At 34.9% G+C, this 27,176-nt stretch overlaps 1 protein-coding gene across 5 annotated transcripts in view; it reads right to left on the reverse strand.

Annotated features, from left to right (window-relative positions):
- Nucleotides 1-10,070: 10,070 nt before the first annotated feature.
- The window catches only part of LOC128862845 (uncharacterized), a 130,417-nt gene continuing 113,311 nt past the window's right edge, over nt 10,071-27,176 (reverse strand). For all 5 annotated transcript variants that reach the window (XM_054101620.1, XM_054101621.1, XM_054101616.1 and 2 more), the window contains 2 exons: nt 20,920-26,975; nt 10,071-10,539 (listed from right to left, as the gene is read on the reverse strand). In XM_054101620.1, the coding sequence (XP_053957595.1) occupies nt 21,970-26,975 (5,006 nt within the window). In that variant the 3' untranslated portion in view covers nt 10,071-10,539; nt 20,920-21,969. The remainder of the gene's footprint in view (nt 10,540-20,919; nt 26,976-27,176) is intronic.

Consider the following 27,176-nt stretch of genomic DNA (forward strand, 5'->3'; position numbering starts at 1 on the left):
GTCGCTGCCACTGCAGTTTGAGGAATCTATTTTATTTTGTTTTATTCCATAATGTATTTGGTGCTGCTGCCGGTTATTGTAACTCGTTGTCTGTTGTGCTATTGCTTTGTCATGATAATAATTATTCCAGTGAATTTGATATTTAAGACATTTGTGCAGCTGTCCCAGATGTGACATCATTTGAATAGCTAAGATTATCAGTGTCAGCAGTTTCGGTAGGAAAGCGGTTGCATTCCTCAACTTGACATGCTTACTGCGTCCAAGTAAAATTTAAAAATTAACGTTTACTATCGCATTAATATATAAAATAACATACCGAAAATGAGCTAAGCGTAGGCACATACGCACAGCTTAAAACATTGCATTTCAACAGATGAACATTCTTTAATAGTAATGAAGATTTTGATGAGGCGCAACGGACCCAACCTTTGATTTGACTTCTTGATTTGCAGCTGATTGGCCATCTTTGCTGTTATGCAATCAAGTTGCGAAGTGGAAGCAATTATAGGGCTCTACACGGTACGAAGATACCTTTCTTCTTTTGGAGATGAGTGAAAAGTCTGCTTGGGATATCCTGCGACAAAGAATGCCTAGTGCTTGTAAAAAATTTACTCAATATTTTGAAGGTGTAATACCATACAAAAATCTTCCGGAATTATTAATAAACTCTTGATTTTTGAATGTCATTGGGCAAGACAGACAAGTAAAATAAAATAATTGTGCTGGACTAGAATTTTAACCAAAATTCATAAGAGGGTCAAATGCGTAAAAAACGCCAGATTAAACTCGCAGTTTAAATGGAAAGTGTGTATGTATGTAGAGCTTAGTCGATACGAAAAGTTTGAGGGCGTAAAGAAAATTAATATTCATATAATAAAGAAAATGTTAGCAATACTCGTACGCTACTATGTTACACTACAAACAATATTCATATGTACAAATATATATTATACATATACACATATTATAAGGTATACTACATTTTTGAATGAAATCTTGAGTAATTGAAAGTAAATACTTAAAAGTTAAACTAAAAAGAAATCCGGAGAGGATCTTATATTTACAATTGCAATGAGACCACCAACTTCTCCTAAAAAAGGGTGAGAAAAAAAATGAACATGAAAAACAAAAATAGCTGTAAATATACTGTGCACCAACATAAAATGTTCTGCAATGACCTATGCTAATGCAAAAACAATTGCACATGAAGACGACAAGTAAAATTTATACGCCATACCTATAACTGTATTTTCTTATACTCATACAAACAAATGTTGCTTGTTGCTAGTGAAACTGATTGTTTTATAGTTGTTGGAAAGTATTAGAAGAAATCCGAATTAAATTGTTACTACAGACATACTTTAGTTATACTGCATAGTATTTACCAAAGGCCTGTTGCTGTTTTATATAGTAATACATACAATGTAGTAGTGTTATTTTAGTAGACTTATGTAGTTATAGTCTTGTAGTTGCATTAAAAATGTACACTTACCTAGTGATGCTGTCAATAATATGCTTTATAAGAAAAGAATACTTAAATATGTAAAATTAAAAATATTAGAATAAAAATATATGCAGGCTGGTCCTGATAGAGTTAATTTGTGGAAATTACTGAAAAAATATGTATGCATGTATTTATATATAATATAAAATAAGTATGTTTAATATATTTAATTAAATATACTAAAGTAATAAATTATAATAATTAAATTATATTTAATTAAATATATTTAATTAAAATATGCAAAACAAAATTAAAAAAATTAAAAAATATTTTGCTGTATGAAAATTCTCTCTCTCGCACAAAACTCAATTAATCATACCTCTTTTGTGTACCTAGTTATGGCAGAGAATGTTAATTAACATTTCAGAGAATTTTCATTAACATTCTCTGCTTACGGCTCTGCTTGCGTAACAAAGTAACATTCTTAATCTCTGCTAACTTAACAGTTTCTGTTAGGCCAGCAAAGCAAAGACAGTTTACAACACTTTGATACTGCTACAAAAGCCACTGCATGGAATTGCAGGCATTTCCTCGTCATATACAGCTTTCTATGAGCAAAGCCTGGGAAGTTCGGCCAAATGTAAAAAAAAAAAAAAAAAAAAAAAAAGACACGCTTGACTAGACTATGCATAGCTTAATACTATAATACTGGTCTACTCATGATGTACTTTTAGCATTTCAGCGACCATTTTTTATTCTGATCTTTTACTAGCACTCAACTGCAAAATTATAAAAATTTGAATCACGTAATTATTTAAATTGTTCACAATTTAATTGAGTTTTGTAAGGTCTTACTTTTAACGCGTAACAACTGGTTTCCTTACGTAAAGATATTTCCTCCTAATAAATGGTTTTTAAGCGGGTTTCAATGCTTTGAAAAATGTAAATGCGTACAAGTGGCACATTCTTCAAAAACCAAATATTGGAAATTTGTTTATTCAACTGTCTTATATTTAGCAAAAAAAAAAAAAAATTATATAATTTGAATTAAAATATTTAAAAATAAATATTCCTTCTTATTAAGCATCTAAGTAAATTTTTAAACCTTTTAATTGAAGCTAATTATTAAGCCTTTGTAAATGCTCTTTGAGCTGATTACTTTAAAATTAAGAAAATCTACTAAGTATATAAACTTCTTGACCAACTATAATAATATAATTATATCACTAATTACTATTACATATAAATATTTAAAATGTAAACTAAAGTTAACAATAAAATTGAAAATATCCAACTCGAACGTTGTTGTTTTCTTCATTTTTGACGTAAAAGAATAAGTAAGGGAAGGAACCAGACAGGCAGAATGGGCTTTGGATGATATACGGTTCACTAGACAGGGCTAGTTTACTGGGCGGCAGCCCTTGGTCAGGAAAAACCCGAGTCCTTCCGCTAACGTAGTTACCGTCTGGCAAGACATCAGGCGGCAAAACCGACTGCCATGGGAATGTAGCTCCAGGCTTGCTAAAACACTGTTATTCGGACAGCTACCGGTTGTGCCGCCTGATGTCTCGTCTTCAACACTTTCACAACGAGGCACAAATGCTCCCGGTATAGAAGCACAACAAATTACTCAGCAAACAGTTTCTCTTTGGGTGCTACCGCAGGTTTTACCCATACAGACACCTGCTTGAGCAAGAACCGCCTCCCAGGCTCGTCAGAAACATCTCCTCAATCTCGCCGACGAGATCCAGGACAAAGCGAACAGACAACTACTGCACCAGACTGTGTTTAGACGGACAATAAGCGACATTCATCGGGAGACCCTTACCACCTTTTTAAGCTCCTGACCATCGAATGGCGTAATCGGAGTCCAACCACCACCTGCAGGAAATGAAAAGCTTCAGCTTCCCCGTGAGACCCGCGTAACATTGGCACAATTACGTTCTGGATATTGTAGCAGGTTGAACTTCTACTTATCCAGAATTGATCCTGACATACTAAACATATGTCCTGCATGTCACACACCCCGCACGACACTAACCACCTTTTCATATGACCCACCAAACGCACTCATCTAACACCCCTCTCCCTCTGAACCCAACCTATCGCAACAGCTTAGATGATGATGACGAAGACGACCGGTGCACACACGGCAAAATGAGGACTTTAGAAGGTCAAAAAGCGATTTATCAACTTGAAGATAAAGTCTAAATTAGTTTATATTTTTCGAGTCTGATAATCGTTCCATCACAAAGCGAATAATTCATCTTTAATATGTTTACAATAAAGGAGTGGGAGGGCCCGGCAGATAAGCGAAATGTTTGTACGTTTAATTTGCTTTCTACCGTCGAATGAACAATACGCATTTTTTCCTTCGCCTCGTGTTTAAATATCAACAGTAGTCAATAACATGGAATCTACAGGTATGTACATTTTATTAATACAGTAAAATTAAAAATAATGTAATCGTAAGTATTTAAATGTTATATTGCATGTCTAGTTAAATTTCCTTTTATAATTCATGTTTACTTAGACTTACAAAAAAAGTTCCGCTAAGTACCGTTTTCTGTCTTCGATATTTGCAGTTAACAGTTAGTTGGCCGTTATAATTGTGAATTTTGAGAACTCAAACGAACTCATTGTGACACTATCCTCTTTTATTTACAGGTAGTCGGAGTGATCAAAGTCACTCGAAAATACATGTTAGAAAAATGGATCTGATTTTAGTGCTACAAAATGAAAACTTTTATAAATTACAAACAAACAAACAAACAAAGTTTTCCTCTTTATAATATTAGTATAGATCATCGTCTAAGTGTGTGGAACGATTAACTAGTTACATATTGGACAATCATTGTATTTATAAACAATCAGAAGACAGTGCGTTACGAATAAAATGTGTTCTCAAAGTGTTTGTTTCGAAACTTTTGAAAAAATGGAAGAACTCGAATTGGAAGATTGAGTGATTCACCAAGTACAATTCAGCATGGTTAAAAACGACTTGGAGTTACCAGCAGTGAAAACTGTGAGCAACGTTTCAAACATAAAAAGTGTTAAAGGCAGACCATCAAAATCTTTCGAAGAGGGCTCTGTACGAACAAAAAGAAGACGTGTTCAACCAATTGTTGCTAAAATAACTCCAGAGGTATTGTGTGCTGCCGCTGAAGCTAGTCTAACAAAATCTGGGAAAAGAACAGCTGCACGAATGGTGAACCTGGCATTGACTACTAGCCCACGCAGATACAAACGCGTAAAACAAATTCATGATACACCAAAGACTTCTGGTATCACACCCTATTCCCCTGAGGTGGCTTTAGCGTTCATCATTGACTCTGATATGGGTAAAGAAGATTACATTCACATGCAAAGAGGGGCGAAATCTCGGGGTGCCAATATATATCCTGCATACAATGTTATAGCGCAGACAAAGAAACAGTGCTACCCTGACAATATAAAAATATCAGAAACAGAAGTCCAAATCCCCGTCCAAGATGTTCTTGACCACACGGTACGCAGACTTGCAGATGTACAGCAGGATGTACTTCTTACACACCACGATCACGAAGAGAACGCACCCATTAAAGTGGTGTACAAATGGGGTCTTGACGGGAGTGGCGGTCATTCCATATACAAACAATGTTTTGTAAACAACTCATTATATGGTGACACTAACATTATTTTGTGTACTATTGTGCCATTACAAATGTCAGAGAACACAACAAGGAATGGAAAACAGATTATATGGCAAAACCCTAGTCCTTCCTCCTCAAGATATAGCCGCATTATTCGATTGCAAATTGAGAAAGAGACAAAAGAATCTGTGAAGCTGCATTACGACGAAATTGAAGAGCAAATATCGAGGTTATAGGTTACGAAAGTAACTTTTAACGACAAAACATATACTTTCAAACATTATCCTGTATGTACAATGATGGATGGCAAGACTTGCAACGTTTTAACTGACACATCATCAACGCAAGCTTGCAACATATGTAAAGCATCACCCAATGAGCTAAACAACATAGATTTGCTTTTGAGAAAACAATATTCCAAGGCTCCGTTCAAGTTTGGTATATCTGTGCTCCATTCGTACTTAAGGTGTTACGAGTATTTACTCCACATCTCGTATAAAATAGAGTTGCAGCAATGGCAAGCCAGGGGCACAGCAGCCAAAGAGAATATTAAAAAAAGAAAAAACGAGATAACTGAAAAGTTCTACAAAGAAATGGGATTGGTGGTGGATCAACCGAAACAAGGAGGGGGGAATTCCAATGACGGAAATACGGCCAGGAAATTTTTTGCTGAGCCTACCAAATCGTCTAATATAACAGGTATAGATACGGAAATCATCAAAAGATTCGCCAACACCCTAAGCATATTATCATGCGGATTCAACATAAATCACGAAAAATTCAAAAATTACAGTATTGAAACTGCAAAACTTTGCATTGATAGGTATGGCTGGTACAAAATGAGTGCAAAAGGAATTTAAAAGCGTACGGCTTTTCCATACTAGAAAGACCTCCAGGATCGACACCAATACCGACATTGCGCACTGGATGCTTATAGCTTCCGATCCTATAATTGCATCGAAGAGGAGGAGCCACTATAAAAGAAGGAAACCATTTGCTAAGGAGGTTTTAGAAATGTTGGAAAATCCTTCAATAGAAAACGTCATCAATAAAGATGATGATGACGAAAACGAAGATGATGGCCAAGAACATGAAGATGATGATGAAGCATCCTGATTATTAATCATTATAAACTATAGATATACCTAAATAAGGACCCAACCTATATATATTAGTATTGTATCATGTATAGGTATTGAAATATACTTACTTTTTTTCCTTTCCTAAATAAATATTTTTTATTTCTTTTAACTGTTTTACTCCTATCACTTTTCCTTTTTAGTTATGTAGGTAAGTTTGTATAGGTTAGAAGTTAGGTACTTACAAGTATTTTTAAGTTCAAACATAATTAAGAAAATGTAGTAGTTAATGTAGTAGTTAATAATACGACACACACCAACAACGTGCAAAAACAACATAATAAAAGTGCTTTGGGTAATAGGTACAGGCTTCCCGAGTACCCATTCATTCTTGTTTATCATTATTTTTCATAACGTATTGGTTAGGAACCCTAAAAAGTACAAATGAATAATTTTTTACAAATTTGTAGTTTTTGACCTCCTATACTCCTCATTTTGCCGTGTGTGCGGTGATTTACACTACACTGTCAGGGTTCAGTGTTGCTGCTAAAATAACAACAACAAGGGGCTTTGGATTAGAGAATGACGACTAACGGCGGCCATTTACGTTCGTACTAACCGCTTCAAGCTGCCAATGAATTTCACTGGGTGTATGATATTTACACTCGCAATATCCGCATGTGTAGTGAAAGAGTGAGATCCCAAATGTCTAAAAGCCTTTGCCCGGCAAGAGCAGGCGGCTGAGAAGAAAGTGCTGAGATGATTGCACCTCGTCCTGCAGAGAGCTTCTGCAGAAAGGACTTGAAGCAATCTCAAGCGTCACCGCGAGGACACCTAACAGAAAATTTCCGGTAAGGATGTACGCCCTGTCTTACAAACCAAACTTTTCGATACAAAATATTAAATTATAGCTTATCCCACATAGTGTAGCAAAGACGGCACTATTAACAGGCGGCTCTGGTAATGAATGCCCATACCACCTGTCTATGTCTATTCTTTAAGGGGTTATATGTATATTTTTAAGGGGTTAGAAGTTTAAGAAAATCGATTTTCTTATTGTTTTTTTCTTAATATACATATATTTAAGAATACACAGAAAATTTAATATCGTTCTGGTCAATATATTCGAAGTTACACGCAAATTTGGGAAGGCGTTTTAGAGTGCTTGAAAGTACAAGATCGTAGCGCGTTTTTCTTAAAAGTCGCTGACGAATATTACTCGAAAACGGCTAAACCGATTGTCTCAAATTTTAACACTTATATACAGCTATGGACACGTAAATGGCACAAAATTTCATATGAACGCAAGGTGAAAAGGTTTCAAACATAAATTTTAGGTAATGCAAAATTGTTGTGCTATTATCGGCGCCGCAGTAATACTCCAGCTTATGGCGCCTAAATGCACCGTTTTGTCTGGTTTGTTGTTTACCGTTATCAGTTTTTTTGTAAACATCGCTGATTATAAGTGGATACATAAATGGCACAATTTGCTTTTATATGCAGTAAAGACGCAACCTGCATGAGATGTGTACAATATTTTGTTTAGTTAGACAATTTGTATTATTTAAAGTGTTTGGAAAAAATTAACACAAAATGGGGTCAGGTAATCACACAACAATTGAAGAAAGAAGGGTCATATAGCAAATGCATAAAGCAGGGGAAAAAGTGGCAGAAATGGATAAAATTTTGAGCTGTTCACGAAAAACAGTATACAATGCAATTAATCCAGTTTCTGGTAACCCCGAAATACTGACAAAAGGCAAAACTCGGAAGCCAAGACCGATGCGCGAACGGATGCTGCCCTTATAAGGATGGTGAAAGTTAATCGCTTTATAGTATGTCATCGCGGCAGATATTAACCGATGTTAGTCAGTCATTGGACACAGAAATATCCTCTCGGCTTGTTAGAAGGCGGTTAAACGAGGCAAACTTGTTTGGACGCATTTCTAGGAAAAACCCGCTTCTGTCTAAGAAAAATATTTCGAAACGGCTATCTTTCGCCAGAACCAATGAAGGAAAAAGTCTAAATTTTTGGAAAAACGTGCTGTGGAGTGACGAAACCAAAATCAACAGGATAGGATCAGATGGGAGAGTATTTGTACACCGGCCGATATGCCAAGAAAACAATCCTAGGTTCACCCAGAAGACGGTCAAACACGGTGGCGGAAATATCATGGTGTGGGGTGCATTTTCTTGGCGCGGAATAGGCCCACTCGTTCGAATTGATGGTAAAATGGACAAGTTTCAGTACTTAAATATTTAAAAAAACCACATGGAACCTTATGCCTTTGAAAATATGACCATTAAATGGTGTTTTATGCAAGACAATGACCCCAAACACTCCTCCAAACTAGTAAAGAGTTGGTTTAGTACGGAAAAAATTGATGTTTTGGACTGGCCTGCTCAAAGCCCTGACTTAAATCCAATCGAAAATCTGTGGAATAAAATTAAGATGGAAGTGGCAAGGAAAAACTATAAAAATTTGGATGATCTTTGGTCTGCCGTTCAGGAATCATGGTAGTCCATACCTAACAACAGGTGCCAAGAACTCGTAGAAAGTCTGAGTCGCAGGTGTGAAGCAGTAATTAAAAACAAAGGTTACAGTACTAAATATTAATAACTTGCAGGTTTGTGAAACAAAAACAAGAAAAAAATATTCTTTTAACTAGATTTTCTTTAATTTTTTAAGGTTGTGCCATTTATGTGTTCAACAAATTCTGTTACCTTTTCAGAATTTTTAAATTTTTTTTGGTGTTCAAATTGAATTCAATATTTGTTTTGTGTTATCGTTGAATATAAGAAATAAAGCTTTATAAAGAAGCAAATACCTGTTCGTTTTTTTTTTTTGTAAATTGACGTTAGTATAGCATATCAAAGTTGGCTTCAAAAAATGTGCCATTTACGTGTCCATAGCTGTATTTTTTTTAGTAATTAATCAAAGATTTTTTCTCACCGATAAATATTTTTTTAGAAACAATTTAGGGCCGAAATTTTGTTTAAAAATCGATTTTTTTTTGTTTTTGAGAAATCGCCATTTTTTCAAAAAAAATTATTTTTGTTTATAATTTCGATTAATTACTAGATTTAACATTAATTTAACGAAATCTGTTTGGTTTTTCAACTTCAAAGGATCCAGTTCAGAGATATAGTGGTCACCGCAAAACGTCTTTTTTGAGAGGAGCTCCCCGAGATCAGCTGTAGGTCCTTTTCAAAAAAATATTTTTAGTAATTCTTAGTCTTAAAATACAGTTGAAAGATAACATAATATGTGTACACATTTTTAGATTAATAAATTTAAAAGTTTTCTGTGTATTAACCCCTTAAATACACTTTCTTGGCCTTAAGCGCTTGAGTGCCATGGCGAATATTGCCCGAGTGCTTGGAAAATTTCCTGCTATCGACAATTCCATTACATTATATTTTATGTCAACGTTTTTACAATGAAACTAATTTTTTTTTTTTGTAAATTTCATTTCCTTTATTTCATGAAATATATCGCATTAATAAAAATATTACAACACTAAAGAAATTATTTCGTTTTTTTCTTGTTTGTTTCAAAACATAAATAAGTTGAATTGCTAATGAAAAGTTTAGATAAGACAATAGGTATATTTTTCTTTCATAACAAAAATGAGATAATCACACAGATATTGTGTTAGTGAAATATTTTATATGAATTCGTAATTAAAACTTTTTTAAAATTGTAATTAATATTTAAATTTAACAATGCTCGACACATGCCACAGTAATTGATGAAATAATTAAAAATATTATTAAAATGAAGTACTTAAGAGTAAAAAAATACAATACAAAAAATACACAAGTAAAAGTAAAATCAATAAAAATGAGTTAAGAACATAAAAGTGTTAGCGCAATTTTTCGTTAAGTTCTTTTTTTTCTTTGCAAGTCGAAATCTTTGTTTTTTGTTTTTTTTTTTTTTGTAAATTTTATATTTCGTTTTCAAGTCATCTACATTTTTTTAACTCTTAAATTCGGCATTCGATATTTTTCGTTACCTGCTTGAACCTGCCATTTGTTGTATTTGTTTTTATTTAATATAAATGGTATATTAATTTTCGTTGTTGTTGCAATCAAACCTATTTGCAGTAAAACATTCCCTTCAGTTGCGTACAAATTCAAGCGTTTTCGCGTGTTTTGCTTAGACTTTAAAGTTGTTATAATTTTCGTTATTTATGCTAAAATTGCCGTTAGTCCCCCAAGTCTGTGGTCTAATTTTACTCCAAGTCCAAAGTGTTATTGTTGTTTAGTATGCATTTGCACTAATGTTGGACAAAAATAAATTTGTTTTATATTTATTAAAAAAAAAATCTATAACCAATTTCTATAGAAATGAGAAATAATTATAGATCTGATTGTCCAGGCCCTGAAACGAAAGTGGCAAAAAAGAAAAGAGAGAAATAAATTAGTTCATTGGGAAAATATTTCAAAATGTGTAGATATGGAAACATAAAAAGCTTTATCAAAGAAGTGGAATAAATGGCGCGCAAAATTGACAAGGAAAACAGATGTGAGTAACGGTATTGGCGAACGCCGCACCCTTTGCCAGCGCTAGCACAAGGACATAAATACAGTCGAAGCTTTTTAAGTCGAACGTTTGAGATGTCACAGCTTTAAAATTGAGTGAAATTGTGTTGATTTTTGTTGACACATTTTTCATTGGAACTATGGTTCGAGGCATCGAAGTTCGACTGTATTTGTAAATATTGAAAATTCCATAAAAACATACAACGGTAGAAGGAGCGGCAAGGAGATATGTACCATGATTTTTATGCCACAAAATAATTTTAGATTGTTTTATTTAATTATTGTTTTTATTTTTTAATGTTACGCATTTTTATTTTTATTTTTACTTTAACTTGTATATCATTGTTGTTTTTTTTTTTGATTAGTTAAAATTTATTTATACGTTTCAATTTATTTTCTATACTCTAAATAAAGTGAGATGCTAACAGGCCACAATCTATTGGCTGCATATGCGTACAAGATAGGGATTGCTGACACGGACAAATGCAGAAAATGCAGAGAGGATGTTGAGGAGACTTTAGAACACCTTCTGTGCGCTTGTCCGGCATTATTAAAAACGCGACTAAAATGCCTGGGAGCCCCACTGTTTGAGGGTCTGGAAGACGTCTCAAAAGCGGAGTTCACAGCCCTACTTAGATTCGCCAAAAGCGCTGACATCCTACATGATGTCTACTTCAGGTATTCATAGAGGTCGATCTCCATCTGGTATCGCTAGGGACCAAAAGGTCTATGCGCGGCTTATTGCCAACCAGGCTAACCTAACCTAACCTAAATAAAGTGAGAGATTTATTTTCTTGCTTGTATTTCAAGGGTAATCGCTGGCACTACTGAACCGATCGCCTATACTAAGCTACGCATTTCCAGCCTGTCATAGGTTGTGCTTTATTTTTTAATTAATTAATTTATTTATTTAGAAGTTAAATAAATATAAATAATTTTTGCACTTAATAGCTAAAGCATTGGCAGCTGTGGCTTTGACTTCTCTTCAATTGTCGAAAATGTTATTTTAATATCTCGAAAAGTGTTGAAGGTAAAGGTATGCGAAAAAGTGGTTTTAAGAACACTAATTTTGATACTTTTCGACAGAATTGCACTGATATAGTTACCGCAATATGGGTATCAAACAAAGGGTATTAAACAAAATTCCTTGCAAAATTATTTTGAGGGCTGCCGCCTTTTTAATATAATTAATTTTTTTATATAATTCATTTTAGGAAAAAGCGCGTTCCAATTGTTCAAGATTGAATGAGAGGTTTGGAATCGTCTAACAAAATATAAAGATTTTATTTTATCGGCGTTACCACCTAGTTTCAATATGCCAAATTTATTTAAGGTTTAAATTTGAATATATCAAAGAGGATGTTTTTAAATTTGAATAAAAAAAAGTATTTAAAACAATTTCTTTGCAAAATTATCTTGAGTGTTGCCACCTTTTTGGTATAATTAATTTTAGGAAAAACGCGCTAAAATTGTTCAACATTGAATGAGAAGTTTGCAATCGTCTAACCGCATACTTAGATTTCATTTTATCGGTTCAATATGCCACCTAGGTTCAATATGCCAAATTAAATTAAGATTTAAAGTTAAATATATAAAATAGGATGTTCTTAAATTTAAATTAAAAAAATCTTTCCGTTTAGTCTTTAGCACAAAGTTGCCACACTTCTAAAATAACAATTTATAATCGAGTTGTTTAATATATTAATTGAAATTTTGCGCTGTTTTTATATATTTTTTAATATATTTTAAAAAACTTTTTGTTTATTATTATTTTTTTGTTTATTAAAATTATTAATACCTATTTATATTATAATATTTTTTTAATTATTAATTATTATTACTTTTAATATTTTTTTGTTTATTAATTATTAATATTTGTAATATTTTTTGTTTATAAATTATAATTTTTAATTATATTTTGTTTACTAATTGTTATTGGTTTGGTTTACTAATTATTAATATTTATAATATTTGTTTGTTTATAAATAATTATTTTTAATAATTTTTTGTTTATTAATTATTCTAATTTTTATTAGTTTTTCGTTTATTAATTATTATTATTTTTAATAATTTTTTGTTTATTAATTATTAAATATTATTTGTTTATTTTTATTTTTTTATGTTTTGCGTACTATTTAATTATTTTATTTTAAAATATTTCAACCCTTTTAGTTTTGTATTACAAATTTATTTATTTCCGTTGTGTGATGTATTTTTATAATTAAATGTTTGCACTATGTTTTTATTTATGTACATTTGACTAATTCGACTTATTTAAATTTTGCTCTTTTCAAATTTTGAGTAAATATTTTTTATGCACCATTAACTTTTACATTCAAGATTATTTTGGATTTATTTAATTTCTTCGTTGCTCTATTTTAATCAATTTTAATTTTTGTCCTAAATTAATTAATTTATTTTTTTATACTTGTTTTTTTTTAATTTTTTTTATTTAGTTTTTTCTTTATTTTTTTAAATTTTTTTAGTTTAACGAATTTTTTTTAAATAATTTTTTGTTTTGTTTTATTATTTGTTTTAATATAATTTGTTTTTTTTTTTTTTATTTTGTATTTGAAACTTTGTCATTTTATTTATCTTGACAAAGCCCGGGAGGGTTAATAATACAAATGATTACTATTTTCAATATTTTTTTATTTATTAATTACTATTTTTATAAATTTTTTGCTTACTTTTTAATTGATTTACTAGAATTTTTTTATTTTCGTTTAATTTAAAAAATTTCAATCATTTTCATTTTTTATAAAAAAATTATTTTATTTCCCTTGTGAGAACAAGTTTTTAATTTCGTTTAATTTAAAGTTGTTTTTATTTAAAAAATTTCAACCATTTTAATTTTTTATAAGAAATCTATTTTATTTCCCTTTTGTGGAAAAATGTTTAATTTCGTTGAATTTAAATTTGTTTTTATTTATGATCATTTGATTATTTGGATTTATTTAAATTTGGTATTTTTTTAAATTTATTGAAATATTTTTTATGCCATTAACTCCTATATCCAAGTTTTTTTGTTTTTCTTCAATTTTTTCTTTGCTCGATTTTAATAGACTTTAATGTTTGTTTTTAAATTAATTTAATTAGTTAATGTTTTTTCAATTAAAAACATATTTTTTTTTAATTTATAATTATAATAATACATAATTTATAAAAAAAAATTATATGTTTTTGAAAATTTTTTTGTGTTCAATTGTTTTGATTGTTTTTAAATGTTTTTTTTATTAATTATTTTTTTTAATGTTTTTTTTGAATTTTTTTTAAATTTTTTTTAAAGAATTTTTTTGGAATTTTTTTAGCTTTAGTTTGTTTTATTTTATTAGTTTTAATGTAATTTGTTTCCTTTTTTAATTTTAGTTTTTGACATTTTGGCATTTTATCTATTTCTTCATCTGTACCTTTATCCGTAATCGTTATCTTCATCATCATCTTCACTTTCACCCTTATGTTTATTCTTATTTTTATCTTTATTTTGTCTCTATCTTTGTCTCTGTCTGTATCATTAATTTTGTGTTTATATTTATGTTCAATTTTAACTTTACCTAATGTTGGTTTTTATCTTTATCCCAATTTTTAGTCTTGTCTTTATTTTTTTCAACGCCCTTATTTTTTTCTTTTTCTTTGTCTTTATCTTAATCTAACTTTATTTATTTATTTTGTTAATTTTTATATTTTGATAAACTTTATTGTACGTTAATTTATTTAATTTTAATTTATTTTTCTTTTATTTAATTTTAATTGTTTTTTGTTTTAATTTAATTGTTTTTTTTTTTAATTTTGTAAACTTTTTTGTTTTATTGTCTTATTTCATCTTCATCTCTAACTTGGTTTAATTTTTTTTTTATATTTTTATTTATTCTAATTTTATTGTATTAAACATTTTTTTAATTTTATTTTAATTTATTTTATTGTATTTTATTTTATTTTAATTTATTTTGTTTTTATTTAATTTTATTTTTTGTTTTAATTTTGTTAACTTTTTTGTCTTATTGTATCTTTATCTTCATATTTATTTAAATCAATATGTTTTTTATTTATTGTAATTTTTTTTTTGCATTTTAATTTAATTTAATTTTTTTTATTTTAATTTTGTAAACTGTCTTATTTTTCTTCATCTTTACGTTTACCTTCGTCTCTAACTTTATTTATTTTATTTAAATTTGGTTTAGTTTAATTTAATTTTTTAAATTTAATTTAATTTTTGTTTTGTTTTAATTTTGTAAACTTTTTTGTCTTTATTGTCTTATTTCATCTTCATCTCTAACTTTTTTTAAATGTTTTTTATTGTATATTTTTATTTATTCTAATTTTATTGTACTTTACTTACTTTAATTTACTTTAATTTATTTTATTTTAATTTATTTTATTGTATTTTATTTTAAATTTTTTATTTCATACTCCTTTGCCTTGCAAGACGAAAACACTTTTCACATTGAGCAGAGTAAAGCCAATTCACGCGAATTAAGAAAGGACAAAAAATAGCCGAACATAAAATTTAGGCAAAAAATAATTTATTTAAATTAACATACACAAATGTAAGTAAATTAGTTTGCTTTGTATGAGAGAAAACTTCACCTTTTTTCATTTTATAAAAATATTTTTTCGTTTTAAATTTGAAATTTATCTCGCTTTTAATATAACAAACAAAATTTGTATTTGCGTCAAAATACTCAAACGGAAAAGCCATTCTTAGCTCAGATAGAATAACAAAACAGATGTAATTTAATATAAAAATATTTTATTAGAATTGTTATAAAATAGAATTAGAAGAAAATTAGGCGCTTAAATAAGTTAATCGGTTTTAGAAGGAAAACGAAGAGAGAAAACATTTAGAAAACGAACGAACGAGTGTTTAATGCGGTTAAACAATATCAAGTAAAAATATAATACAATATTTATTTTTTATTCAATACGTGTTCACAATTATTAAGAAAAAATCTTCATTCGTTCCGTCGGTAATTCATTGAGATGATAGTTTCTATCTTTTCAGTTTCTAGTTTTCACACTCAGTAGCCAAAGGTGGAGTTCTTCTCTCCGTACGATTTTTTTGCATTACAAAAAGCACTTCAATAGCTTTTGTTGGCGCAAAAAATATTTGCGATAAATATGTGGACATTGAAATTAAAAAACAAAAAAAAAGTACATTGAAAGAAAAAATTCATTTAATGCCAATTGTTTGTAATGTAAAGCTTCACATTTAAGGTGTTAATTACAGTTTGGTTAGCCAAAAAATAACAATTCAATATAATACAAACCTTCAATTCAAAATTATAAAAATTCAATAATTTCGGTTTTTGATTATTAATTTGAATTAGTAAACAGTTTATAAGGAAAAAGAAGAATGGAAATATTTCGATTTTAAAGTAAAAGATGTTGACGAATTTTAATGGGCATCTAGGATTGATGTGAAACTTTGACGATTTTTTATAAATGTTTTAATTTTTACATTTTATTTATTTATCGCAAATATTTTACTGTTTGAGAAAAATATTAATATTGTAATTTAACAAAAGGGGTTGAGCATAGGCGGCTTTGCTAGCAAGCTTGTTTTCATAAGAGAGTCCACACCTTATTGAAGGAAAAAAATGTACAAATATGAAGAAGATTTAAATTATAAGAAAAATTATTTGATTTGCAAAGCTCTAAAGCCAAGCCAATTGACGAATTGGAGACACAGGCGATCTACATGTAACGCGTGCAGGAGCAGTTGAGAATTAAAATGAGTTGATTGATGAATTGATTTGAGAGATAATACAACAAGGATTAAGATGAAAGCTCGCATAGAACGCACTGGAGTTGCTGGTTAGTACTAAATTGGGGTAATGTATGGCCTGAAAAGTAAAACGATGGACGACGTATTGCACATTATTGGACATATTCCATCAAAAACGCCGAAATAATAGGCGAATTGGCCAAACAGATCACACTAGTCTACAAGGAAAAGTATCCGAAATAATTTAAACTAATATCTGCTTCTCTGTCCATGCAAAATTCGGATTGATAACTAAAATTAATTTATTAGTTTGAGTTTTCGAGATATCCTAACCTAAAAGTGCAAAAACCCCCATTTTTGCCCATATTTGAGGTTATGTAGCCTTGCAGATGTTTTCTTTCACCAAAATTAAAGGATGGCATCTTTAAATACAAGCCTTCTTTTTTCAAATGGCGTTTTGTTTGCTCAAATATAATTTTTTTTCGCAGAGATATCGCATTTTGAAATTTTCATGTTTCGAAATTTTCCTACACCTGAAAATCGATTAAGATAACATAGACATGATATATTCGATTACTAATTTTCTTGAATTGAGTCTTATTTTTCTTAAAATTTTGTCTCACACCATAAGTGTGCTGACTCACCACACCCCTACACTATCTAACCTTTGGGTACCGAGTCACACACAGCCCTAACCCCTAGTAACCACCCCTATCATGCCGCAAGCAGGCTTACCCACAAACTCCAAATTTACATACTATTAATCCATATATTTCAGGTCCTCAAACCCAAGAAAATTAGTAATCGACTATATCATGTCTATGTTATCTTAATCGATTTTCAGGTGTAGGAAAATTTCGAAACATGAAAATTTCAAAATGCGATATCTCTGCGAAAAAAAATGATATTTGAGCAAACAAAACGCCATTTGAAAAAAGAAGGCTTGTATTTAAAGATGCCATCCTTTAATTGTGGTGAAAGAAAACATCTGCAAGGCTACATAACCTCAAATATGGGCAAAAATGGGGGTTTTTGCACTTTTAGGTTAGGATATCTCGAAAACTCAAACTAATAGAGCAATTCTGAGGCCAGATTTGGATTCAGCGCATCATAAACCTTCGGAAATATATAGTCTGGTTTCTGGGTCTGAATGTTGGTTAAATTTTGTCGGCCTGTGTCATCAAATATTTCGCGCACTTTTCATGCCTCAACTAACGACAAGGAGTGCAGACTCACAAATAAACTGAGGCGGACACAAGTCGGAAGACTTTAAACATTCAACCATTCTTATCGCGTGGGTGTCTAAGACGGAGTGAGATGAGCAAACAATACATCAACACACTAGACGAAGGTCGCCGAGATCAGGTATCTTTTGAAGTAAGTAGTAGTAAAGGCAGCATCTCAACGAAAGTTGATGGTGATAATTGAAATATAATTCATGCGGGTGGTTGATCACTCTTATATTAGAAAAATCTTTGCCTATAATTTTAGTTTGAAATCCCAGAAGTTGCATAACCGTCACGGCTGTTGTAAAGCAGGCCTATTTGAAACTTGTATGCTAGGTTGTCGGCTTAAGAAGATGAGTGGATAGAGTTTGTCACAAAGACCGGACAGGAATTAACACTTGAAATAATTCATGGGAATGTTTGGAGATCGCAAATTCCTTGGTTGTATAAACTGTATACCAAAGATGAATGACGACGGCTGTGCTGATTTACTCGAAAGACGGTTTAACTCTCCAATTTACACTACATTTGCGGGCACCCAATATCCACCGATAATTCGTGATTCCTTGCAGACACATTATCACGTACTGAAGGCGAACCCAGAGATGGATACGCGGTGAGAATCCTGGACAATTAGATGTTGAATGAGCGCATGCAGCAACTAAGTTTAGCAGGTAAGCACACATTCAAAACGTTTTCTCTCTATGTAAGACCTATATTTCTTATTAAGTAGATTGCATTCACAAGCCATCTTTGCGAGCAGGACGATGTAACACCAGAGCACGTCCTCTGCGAATGTGTAGCTCACGCAAGATGAAGACTCAAACACCTAAATCCATTGGCGGTGTAGAACAAAACAGCCTAAGTAAGTACTAAAATTCCATAGAAGCCTCCAAGCCAATAGAACACAACAGAGGACGCAGCGCGTCCTGCACAATAAAAACAAGGGTCTTCACAAATAAATAAATAATTGGCGCGTACACTTCTGGTTAGGTGTTAAGACGATATTGTTCCACAAATGGAGGGACCTCCAGCCTTAAGTGGACTCCGAATGGCAAATGGTTTTTTTATGAGGAGGTTTTTCATGGCAGAAATACGCGCAGAGGTTTGCCACTGCCCGCCGAGGAGCAACCGCTATTAGAAACAACTTTTTCTGTCAGAGATTCGAACCTACGCACTCCCGAATGGTAGTCGGCTACGGCGATCGGATTTTACTATAAGATATTTGTGTATCATAAGGACAAAGGTACACTGCGACCTAGAAAATATTTTCTATCCAGATGAATATTAACCCAAATTAAACTCATCTGTGCTTCAAACGGAGGTGTATGCTGTTCACGAAGCAACGAACTTTTTGTAGAAAACAGGCGAAGAGGCAGATCTGTATGCATCTGTAGCGACAGCAAATCTACGCTCATAGCCTTAGACAGCCCTCCAACCACTTTAAGGGTAATTGAGTGCTGTAAATCCAGGCTGAACTATGTCGGTAGATATAAAATCCTGATGTTAACATGGGTCACGGTACATATGGGCATCGCGGGTAACTTAACCCCTCACTCTTTAGCTAGAATGGGCTCTGAGGGTAACTTCTTTGGCCTATAGCCCGTTCTGCCACTCCCTTCTTGAGCCACGGTTAGCAAACGGGTAACTTCAACCCTCCAGTGAGCTTGACAGGTTGAGAGAGGCTGCAGATGGACAAAACTGATGTTACCTGTCATGTCCTACCGACTGTTGCAGATTCTCCTGCGATTAAGCAGAAGGCAGTAGGTTGGACAGATGACGGGCCACTTTCTGTGGGGGAAGCGCTTGGAACAAGGTCTCATCAAGCATCTCAGAGAGTGCATTCTGCCCAGCATGTGGAGAGGAAGATGAGACGGCATACTACTTTCGGTGCGTCTACCTGGCCTTCGCTCGATTCAGGCTTGAGTCTCCTTGGTGCACTACTCAGATTTCTTCGGAGGTCTAGTAAATTTGACGAAAACTAAAAAGGGAAACCGAAGGCAGTACAATGGAATGCACTTGGCAAAAAAAAAAAAAAACCAATGTGGAACAAAAATCACTTCAATTAAGGGTTCGCGGTAAAGCAGAATAGACCGCCTCAGATGTCACAGTGCTCTATGGATCAAAAAAACTCAGCTGCACCTAAAACATATTGACACATTTCGTCTCCACCCATCGACGGCATTCTGTATCAGTAGTCAGTACCCAGTTGTTGTTGTTGTTGTTGTTGTAGCAGTATCTTCGCCCTGTCAGTGTAGTGTAATTACCGGCCGTCTTCGTCTAGCTCATCTAACGGTAGGCCTAGGAAACTAGCTGTCTAGTGTACCGTATTTTGCCAGTACCCAGTCGGTGCAATCGGTTTATGCAGAGCCGTAGAGAGCATATCCGGGCCCCGGGGGAAAATTGCAAATGCGGGCCCTTTCCAATTATGTCTAATTCATATAATTCGAATTACTCTCGAGTCCGGGCACCTCTGATAACTCCGGGCCCGGGGTAAAAAGTCCCCGATCCCCTCCTCTCGTCGGGCCTGGGTCTATGTTATTAACAGGAGGGGCCCTAGCAAAAACTACGATTCAGGAATAGAGGATAGCGGCTTATTTCGCAAATAATTTTTGGCAATTGAGTGATGTCATGTAGAAAGTAAACAAGTGTGCAGTTTGAAACAATAAAATTACAAAAAAAAACCCTGATATGCCTCGAAAATCTAAAGCAGCTGGCGGTACGCCTACACAAAATGAATAAGAAAAAATTTCAAAAATCAAAAATTTGTTTTATAAACAAAAAATAGTAATTCTCGCAGTGCATTGATAGCTAAAAACCCTAAAGCTCATAATAAGCATCTGAAAAAGCGGCACTGCCAAGAAACAACTGCTCATAAAGCTCATCTACGGCATAAAACTAAAACTGTAGGTCGCTCCATTTGTGTGAGAAAGCATCGATACTCACATCATAAATTAGAGGAGCAGCGCGGCCAAGTACACAACAGAAGCGTGTAAGCATCAATTAAGCATATATGTATATATATATGTATAAACAATTAGCGCCTAAAAATATGCATCTACTGCAAAGCAAGCATATTTCTCACATTGTAATTTGAGCGCTAGCAAATCTCTCCATAGCACATTTTTAGCTGAGGTGTGTGGGTGTGGAACGCCTCCCGAAAACACTTTTTTTTTATTAGCACATGGGAAAAAAACGAGCTTTTACGCAAATTAAAATAATAAAAAACAATCAAATTTTAAAGAATCATTATTTCTTGTTTAGGTACCTTAGGATTTTGAATGAGCTTGACAAATACTTTGTTCGTTGATGAAGTAAATTATTGGATTAACGTTTTGTGATAAATTTCGCAATTTACAATCTTTAGTTTTACGCTTTTTTGTGTGTGTCTAATTTCGATTGGCCTATAATTACGCTTGGCTGATGGGTTGGTCGATTCAACGATTTTGCTTTTTTTGTTTTTTTTTTTTTACATATTTACATACAAATAGTTAATGACTTTATATGCATGTTTGTATGTATGTATGCACTGAGGTAACGAACGATCGAACGAACGAATGAACGATTTTTCTTTGTAGATATTATTTTCGACGAGTGATGGTGCGTTTTTTGTTCAGTTTTTCTCTTTTTTCGAAATTTTGCATATTTTACAATTTTTTTATGTTTGTTTTCGGTTATCTATTCTTACACGGTTATTTAGCAGAATTATTTTTTTTTGGTATCTTTTGTGTGCATGATTTATGTGGTGGTGTTTATTGTTAAAATTGCGTTACTTTACAAAAATGAATGATTCGTCAAAATGCAAAATCTGGCTGGCGAAGTGTGCGTTTGTTTTACAAAAGAAATTTGTGTTTAAATAAGAATTAGATGAACTTCAACTTTCTCATTAATTTTATGCTTTATATTTTAAATTAATTTTATTTACAGCATACGAAAAGATGAACGCATTTTATACGCCTTCTTCTCTATGTATTTTTCATATTTTTGTTTTTTTGCGTATTTTTATTAATTGAGTAGAAAAAGGCAGTGTTGTTGTTCTATGAATCTCTTCCGTTTATTTGCGTGTGTCGCCTACAGCTCAGCTGTTGCGTCAGACCAAATTTTTTTGTTTTTGCTTTTTCATGGTCCTATGCACTTCGCAATCTTCTTCATTAGTGTTTCATAATTTACAAGTATTTCAAGTTTTTAATTTGCATCACCATTTTCTGTTCCTAAAATTAAAACCTAAACTCCTAATGTTCTTAAGTATTTATTTGCCCCCTCCCCTTTTTGGCGTCGCTCATTCTTATGTGCCGCCTACCCTTGACCCTTGCCCGTGCTAGACTTTGCGCCAACGACTCACCGATCCCTCGCGCGATTGCGACAAATAGTCCGGACTTTTGCTATTTCGTGTGAAGATCTCGGGCGACTCTGTTACGCGCGCCAAATCGCTGTTTATCGTCTTCGAGCTGAGCACGCGTGGACACCGCACCGACCAGGGGCTGCGTCGCGTTGCATCTGTCGCTGCGCGATACGCTTTCGGCGGTGGTAAGGTATCAGTTCTACCATTCGCCTTCGACCACGTGTCATAATAGTCGGCATAGCTTTTGTCCGCTTTCATGTCGCTTGGTGTGGGCGCTGGGGTGGTCTCCACGGATGTGTTTTCCAGTGAGTCCAACTCTTCTTCGAGCACGCGTTTGGCAGCTGCCTGCAGCTTTTCCATGGGCATTTGACGCAAATGACTGCTGTCGCGCTTTAGCAGCAAACTTTGCACCAGCTCGTTGACTAGCTTATCACTTACGCTACGACTATTTGCTGGCTGTCCCATGATGGGCGAGGCCGGACTATTGGGCGTCGAGGGATTGTCGGCGTCTATGCTTGTGTTTTTACGCAATGGCAGCGAGAGCCGTTCGCGTCTTTGTGACAAAGTCTCGGCCTCGACGAGTGCATTCGGGTTTTGGCGACGTGTAATCGATACGTTGTGCACGATCTTGCGTCGACTGGGCTTGAATTGTAGCTCATCGGCGAGCTCTCTACTTAACTTATCATCGTCGAGCGGGTCGTTGTCGTCCTGCAGCAATTTGAAGAGTCTGGAATGTGTGGCGGCACGTTGGTAGCTACTCATTTTACGTAGCTCGGGGAAGCTTTCCGACTCGGTGTCGGTTTCTGAGAGTGGTTTGTTCATATCAGTAACGCCAGAATCATCTTCCTCCATTTCGGATTCGGAACGTTGGGAACTGTTGCGTGAAAGCGTGCCTCTTGGTGTGCACCTCTCGACCGAGAGTGAGTGTGTGTTTATATCGGATTTTTTCGATACAGTTGTTTCCACAGCACCAGTTTCGAAGGCGGAAATTCTATCACGCACTGAGATTTTATTTTCTTCTTTCTTAAGTCCTAAGTCGGGTAAGCCGTTGGGTGATAGCTTCTTTTCCACAATGGGTTCAACATACACCTCAGTTAAATTCTGCTCGAAATTTGTGGGTGTGACGCTGCGTTCTGCGTTGACCTCATTGGGTTCTGTGTGCAAGACCGGGATTTCAGTGCTTGCTTTGTTATGCGCCATATCGACGTCAACGCTTTTTCCTCTGGCTGTGCTGGGTGTAACTTTTTCAAAGCTTGATTTTTTAGAAACGTTGCCAACGCCACGACTTTTACCTGTGGTCGCACTTTGTGTAACGGTTGTTGTGTAGTAATTATTAACTGCATTTTCTATGTTTTCTTGTTCATTTGCTTTCGTGTTTTCGCTCTCAATGAGCGAGTTCCTGTTGGAGGAACGTCCTCTTCTCACTTGTCGCTCAGCGCTTGCTTCCTTCTGCTCATCAATGGAGGTAGTGAAAAAAGCCATTGCTTTGCGGTAATTATTACGTTTTACGTTTGCCTCTTCTGTATCGTCTGTGGTCTTGATTTTTGTATTGTCTGCCACCACAGTGGCTATGGTTTCTTCATTATCGTCGTTGTGTATCCACTGCTCCAAGTCTTGGTAGGGTTTACTAAACTCATTCATCTCCATAGGCGGCTCCCACACATTTGCCACAACCGGTTCATGCAAAGAGGCCACCTCCCAAGTTTCCGTTTCCACTTCCTCGACTGGTATTTCATTGAACTGTGCAGCCAGTCTCTTCTCTTCCTCCACGACTGAGTCAATGTATTCGGGCTCAGCTCCTTTCGCAGCTTCTAATGATGCCCAAAGTCCTAAGTCAACAGTTGGCTCATCGGGCAAAGTGGCTGCGAAGGATTTGGGCACAACCTTTGTGTAAGGTGTCTCATCGATGGAATTATGGCGTTCCTGTTTGGCCCAGAATGATGCAGCGTTATAGAAGTTTACATCATCTGTATGATTCTTTTTGGCCTCGATTTCTGCCCAGAAATCTATTTCTTCATCGGTATCAACTTCGCGTGGCTCTTCCGGGTAGAGTGTAGGGTCATAAGTAGTTGGAGTTTTCTCTGCAGTTTGCTTGCTCCTGTCGATGTTAGCCCAGTAGTCGATTTCCTCCTCAACGTGCACATTTTCTTTGGTGCTTGGTGTGGTTTGCTTGGCTGTAGCCATTGAAGCTTTAACCTTTTCAACAGATGCCCAGAAGTCTTCTTCTTCTTCCTCCTGCTCCTTTTCTTCAACTTTTTGGTCTGTTGTTTCTACAATATTCGCTTCTTCCCGCACTACTTCTTCGTCTTCCTCAGAATCGTCCTCCTCGCTCTCACTGGTCTCTACCTCCAACTTTTCGTCAACTGCTGTAGAAACCTCGGCTCGTAATACCGTTGACATTACTTCTGTTGCTGATTTCATTGCTTTTGGTCCATAGGTAACCTCATTTATAACTTCGCGCAGCATTTCGCTGGATTTGGTCTTTGTTTCCGCAGTAGGTTTGGAATTCTGTTTAGACTTTTCTATTTCAGCCCAGAAGTCGACTTCCTCCTCTGCATCTTCCACTTCTGCCACAACTGTGGCTACGGTCTCTGACCTAGCTCTGGGTGATTTTTCTGCTTTTTCTACAACAATAACATCTTCGTCGACTTGTTCATGTGTTTTCTTGGTTGCTGCCGTAAACGTCGACCAAAAGTCGTCCTTGGCATCAGCTAGCGCGCCTGGTAGTTTTAATTTAGGCACCGGCAGCGGTAAGTCCCCCTCATCTCTACCAGCCCAAATATCTTCAACTTCTGTTTCTTCTTCTTGAACTTTGGCGGCTATGGGAGTTTCTTTTTTTACGCTTTCCGTTGTTGGTTGTTGTTTTTCCACTGATTTGCCCCAATAGTTTGCCGATTGCTCCAACATTTTCTGTGCTTGCAGCTTGGTTGCGCGTAGGGTGGCAAAGAAGTCCAAGTCGTCCGAGGGCACCACTTGTGTTACTGTTTCCTTAACCTCACATATGTCCTTTTTGCTCTTAGCTGGTTCTTTTACCACTGCCATTTTGCTATTATTTTCCAGCTCTTTTTTGACTTCCGCTATATTATTAGTCACATCGTTCTTAACCGTCTGGTCCATAAATTTATTACGCATATTCAATGAAAATGACACCGATACGTCTTCGCTGCTCGATCCCACAATATCACATACCGGTTCCGGTGTAGGTATTTCTTCAATGGGATATGCCGCTGATACGCGACGTTTATCCGGCTTGCGTTCCATTGAACCGGAACGTGAAGAACCACTTAAACTGATGGTAACACTAACTTCACAATCATCATCGTACTCTTGTGCCTCTACTGTTTCATCGTCGGAGTCGTGTTTGAGGTCCGCCACAACGAAAGAATTGCGTCTTCCTTCCGATGAAAAGCTGTGACGTTTCTCCTCAATTTGCGATTTTCCCACCTCTACAGTGGCTACATTCTCATCGTTGAACGAGAACTTAAGCGGCAATCGTACCGTAACCGACGTCGAGTCTTCTTCTTCATCGTCATTGTTGTCATTCTCTTCGATCTGCTGCTCAACGTGGGCTTCTTTCTCGACAGTTGTTGCATCGCTGACACTAGAACCTTCACGACAAATGATCGTATTCGGTTTCTCACTACTACGTTCCAAATCGCTGTCCTCTTCATAGATAACACTCAAATTATCATAGTCCATATCGTCATTTTCTTCAATACACTCATCCAGCTCAAGTTCCTCGACAACCTCTTCATTGTCCTCTTCATCGAATATGTCGCTTTCACCATCCGCTGTGGTTACGTCATCTTCATCATCTGTCTCAATTATGTGCGACTGACGATGCTTATAGACCTGTATATTGGTCACAGATTTTATAGCCTGCAAACCGGTTGTCTCAACACATTTGGGTGTCTCATCGGAATCTTCTTCTTCGTCGCTGCTGCTTGCGCCATCAGAACTTACTTCTGTTTCCGAAGCTAAGGTGACGATTTGCGCAGGCACAGGCGACGCATTGTCCGTTGGTGACTTTTCGCCGAACTCCTTATCACGCTCGCCTGCATAGTTCTTTTCCACATCGTTGCTCATATTTAGATTATGTTCGACGACTTTGGACATATCTTCTAAACGTTGTGTCAAAATGTCGATTACGGAACCCTCACGTTGTGCGCGTCGAATGGCATCCGCTTTTAATGCATGGCCGCTAGTTGTGATCTCCTTAATTTCCACGGCATCGTGGCGTTCCGGCGGCTTACTTTTCTCCACTTTAATATGGTGCTGTAGTATTACTTGCGACGGCATATCATCCGTGCTGGGCGTAACGATGATGTCGGGCAGTATGCTGCTGGCGCGACTCGATGACGTACTCTGACTATAGCTAGGCGCTACCGGGTAGGGATATGGATATGGCGGCATATAAGCAGGGTACGTGGACGCATTTGAGTCGTATTTGACATTTTGCGAATCAAATTCATTTATGTTTTGTGGCGGCGGAGGATGCATGTATGGATATGCGTGTGATGTGGTTTGAGTTGCTGACGGGTTTGGAGGATAAAAGGGATAGTAATATGGATATGGCGGCGGTGGATGAGTTGGATAAGCGGCATTGCCGGTAAGATCATTGTTAGTAGGCGGTGGTGGCATATGATAGGCGTAGGGCCAAGGTGGGAATGCCTCACCGCTGGCGGAGGGCATGGGGGGTGGTGGATACCAGGGATAAGGATATGGATAACCGTATGCGGGATAGGGATGTTTGGGTATGTAATGAGAACAAGAGTCGGAACTTAACGATGAAATGGAGGATGAGGATGAGGTGGTGCAAGGCATATATGGTGTAGAAGTGTTGGTAATTTCGGATGTGTCTTCATCATATTTATTAACATTATTTTCTATAGATTTTTTAGTGTCAGTTATTTTGCTATGGTTCTCATTAGCTTGCAAAGGATTTTCGTTCAATTCAACACAATCGGAGGCTGCCAACTCGGCTAAAGAGTTTGTTATTTTTTTTTTTTTTTCATTTTTGTTTTGGAATAAATTTTATGTCAAGGGGTTTGGAAAGAAATAGAAAGAAGAAATAAAAATAGTATAATTAACGTAATGAATGCTAAAAAAAATTAGTAAAAATGTACAGTGTGCGAATTTTTTTGATTTATCAATTTACCAATAAAATGCTACATACAAGTAAC

This window comes from Anastrepha ludens, chromosome 5, assembly GCF_028408465.1.
Source record: "Anastrepha ludens isolate Willacy chromosome 5, idAnaLude1.1, whole genome shotgun sequence".
Lineage (NCBI taxonomy): Eukaryota > Metazoa > Arthropoda > Insecta > Diptera > Tephritidae > Anastrepha > Anastrepha ludens.